Genomic DNA, 1,776 nt, shown 5'->3' on the forward strand with positions numbered 1-1,776 from the left:
TTAGTTTCGCTGTTGAAGAAATGAAGGATTTAGATAATCAATAAAATTATTATTGTCTGTACTCTTATAAACAAAATAAACGATATTTAAATTCAATGTTTTACATAGAAAATTGAAAACATTATATTTTAAACATTGAAAAACCATACGAAATGTAATATTTATTTGAACATAATATGAAAAATTAGCAATTTATTAAGTATTAAGAAACAACTATTTACTCGATAAAATTAACACATTGACCATAATAGGTAATATGTTATCTAGATGTATCTTATTTTAATACGGTCATTGGATCATAGATCTTTGATACTTCCGTTCAGTGTGCCATGTGCGTACGCTTATGTCTTGTCAAATTGCTACTTGTAGAGAACGACTTATCGCATACATCACAATGGAACGGTTTTTCTCCAGTGTGTGTGCGTCGATGTGCTATCAAATTGCCACTTTTAGAGAACGACTTTTCACATACATCACAAGGGAACAGTTTTTCTCCAGTGTGAGTCCGCTTGTGTTTCGTCAAACTGCCACTTTCAGAGAACGACTTTTCGCATACATCACACGCGTACGATTTTTCTCCAGTGTGCATGCGTCGATGTATCGTCAAATCGGTACTTCTGGAGAACGACTTATCGCAAACATCGCAAGCGTACGGTTTTTCTCCAGTGTGAGTCCGCTTGTGTTTCGTCAAACTGCCACCTTCAGAGAACGACTTTTCGCATACATCACACGCGTACGGTTTTTCTCCAGTGTGGGTCCGCTTGTGTTTCGTCAACTTGCCACTTTCAGAGAACGACTTTTCGCATACATCACACGCGTACGGTTTTTCTCCAGTGTGCATGCGTCGATGTGCTATCAAATTGCCACTTTTAGAGAACGACTTTTCACATACATCACAAGGGAACGGTTTTTCTCCAGTGTGCATGCGTCGATGTATTGTCAAATCGGTACTTGTGGAGAACGACTTCTCGCATACATCACACGCGTACGGTTTTTCTCCAGTGTGAGTCCGCTTGTGTTTCGTTAAACTGCCACTTTCAGAAAACGACTTTTCGCATACATCACACGCGTACGGTTTTTCTCCAGTGTGGGTCCGCTTGTGTTTCGTCAATTGGCTACTTTCGGAGAACAACTTTTCGCATACATCACACGCGTACGGTTTTTCTCCAGTGTGGGTCCGCTTGTGTTTCGTCAACTTGCCACTTTCAGAGAACGACTTTTCGCATACATCACACGCGTACGGTTTTTCTCCAGTGTGCATGCGTCGATGTGCTGTAAAATTGCTACTTTTAGAGAACGACTTGTCGCAGACATCGCACTGATAAAGTGTTTTCTCCATTTTGCGATGGTGTTTCGTCAGTCCATGTCTATTAGAAAATGGTTTATTTAATATTTGTAATAGTTTTTTACATAGTTATTTGGTTACTATGCTATTCTGTTAACGATCAATTAGAATTTATTGACTTCGCCAAGTTTTTAAGCCAGTAGTTGTCGTATTTGTTTGCTGTTAGAAAAATGTAATGGTAGAAAAATGGCTTTACTGCCAAAGAGTAATTAGTGTCAAAAATCTTGAAAGTATACTCCAACGTTCCTAATAAGTTGTTAGTGGAAATTAAAAAAAAATTTGAGCATTATTCCACATTAATTTTTATGAGCGTTTGAAGTTGACATGTCAAAATAAATTAAAATTGTGAAAATTGGCAAATTATTTCGAGTTATAAATTCATAAGTGTTTTTCAGAAATACTTAATTAGGACAGCCTAATGTGCAATTAAA

General features: G+C 37.2%; 1 protein-coding gene across 1 annotated transcript in view; it reads right to left on the reverse strand.

Moving 5' to 3' along the window:
* The window catches only part of LOC103307683 (zinc finger protein 62 homolog), a 42,554-nt gene extending 41,176 nt beyond the window's left edge, over nucleotides 1-1,378 (reverse strand). The window contains exon 1 of the mRNA XM_008182373.3: nucleotides 332-1,378. Coding sequence (XP_008180595.2) covers nucleotides 332-1,339 — 1,008 coding nt within the window. The 5' untranslated portion in view covers nucleotides 1,340-1,378. The remainder of the gene's footprint in view (nucleotides 1-331) is intronic.
* Between the last annotated feature and the right edge of the window lie 398 nt (nucleotides 1,379-1,776).

The sequence above is a fragment of the Acyrthosiphon pisum genome, chromosome X (genome assembly GCF_005508785.2).
Source record: "Acyrthosiphon pisum isolate AL4f chromosome X, pea_aphid_22Mar2018_4r6ur, whole genome shotgun sequence".
Lineage (NCBI taxonomy): Eukaryota > Metazoa > Arthropoda > Insecta > Hemiptera > Aphididae > Acyrthosiphon > Acyrthosiphon pisum.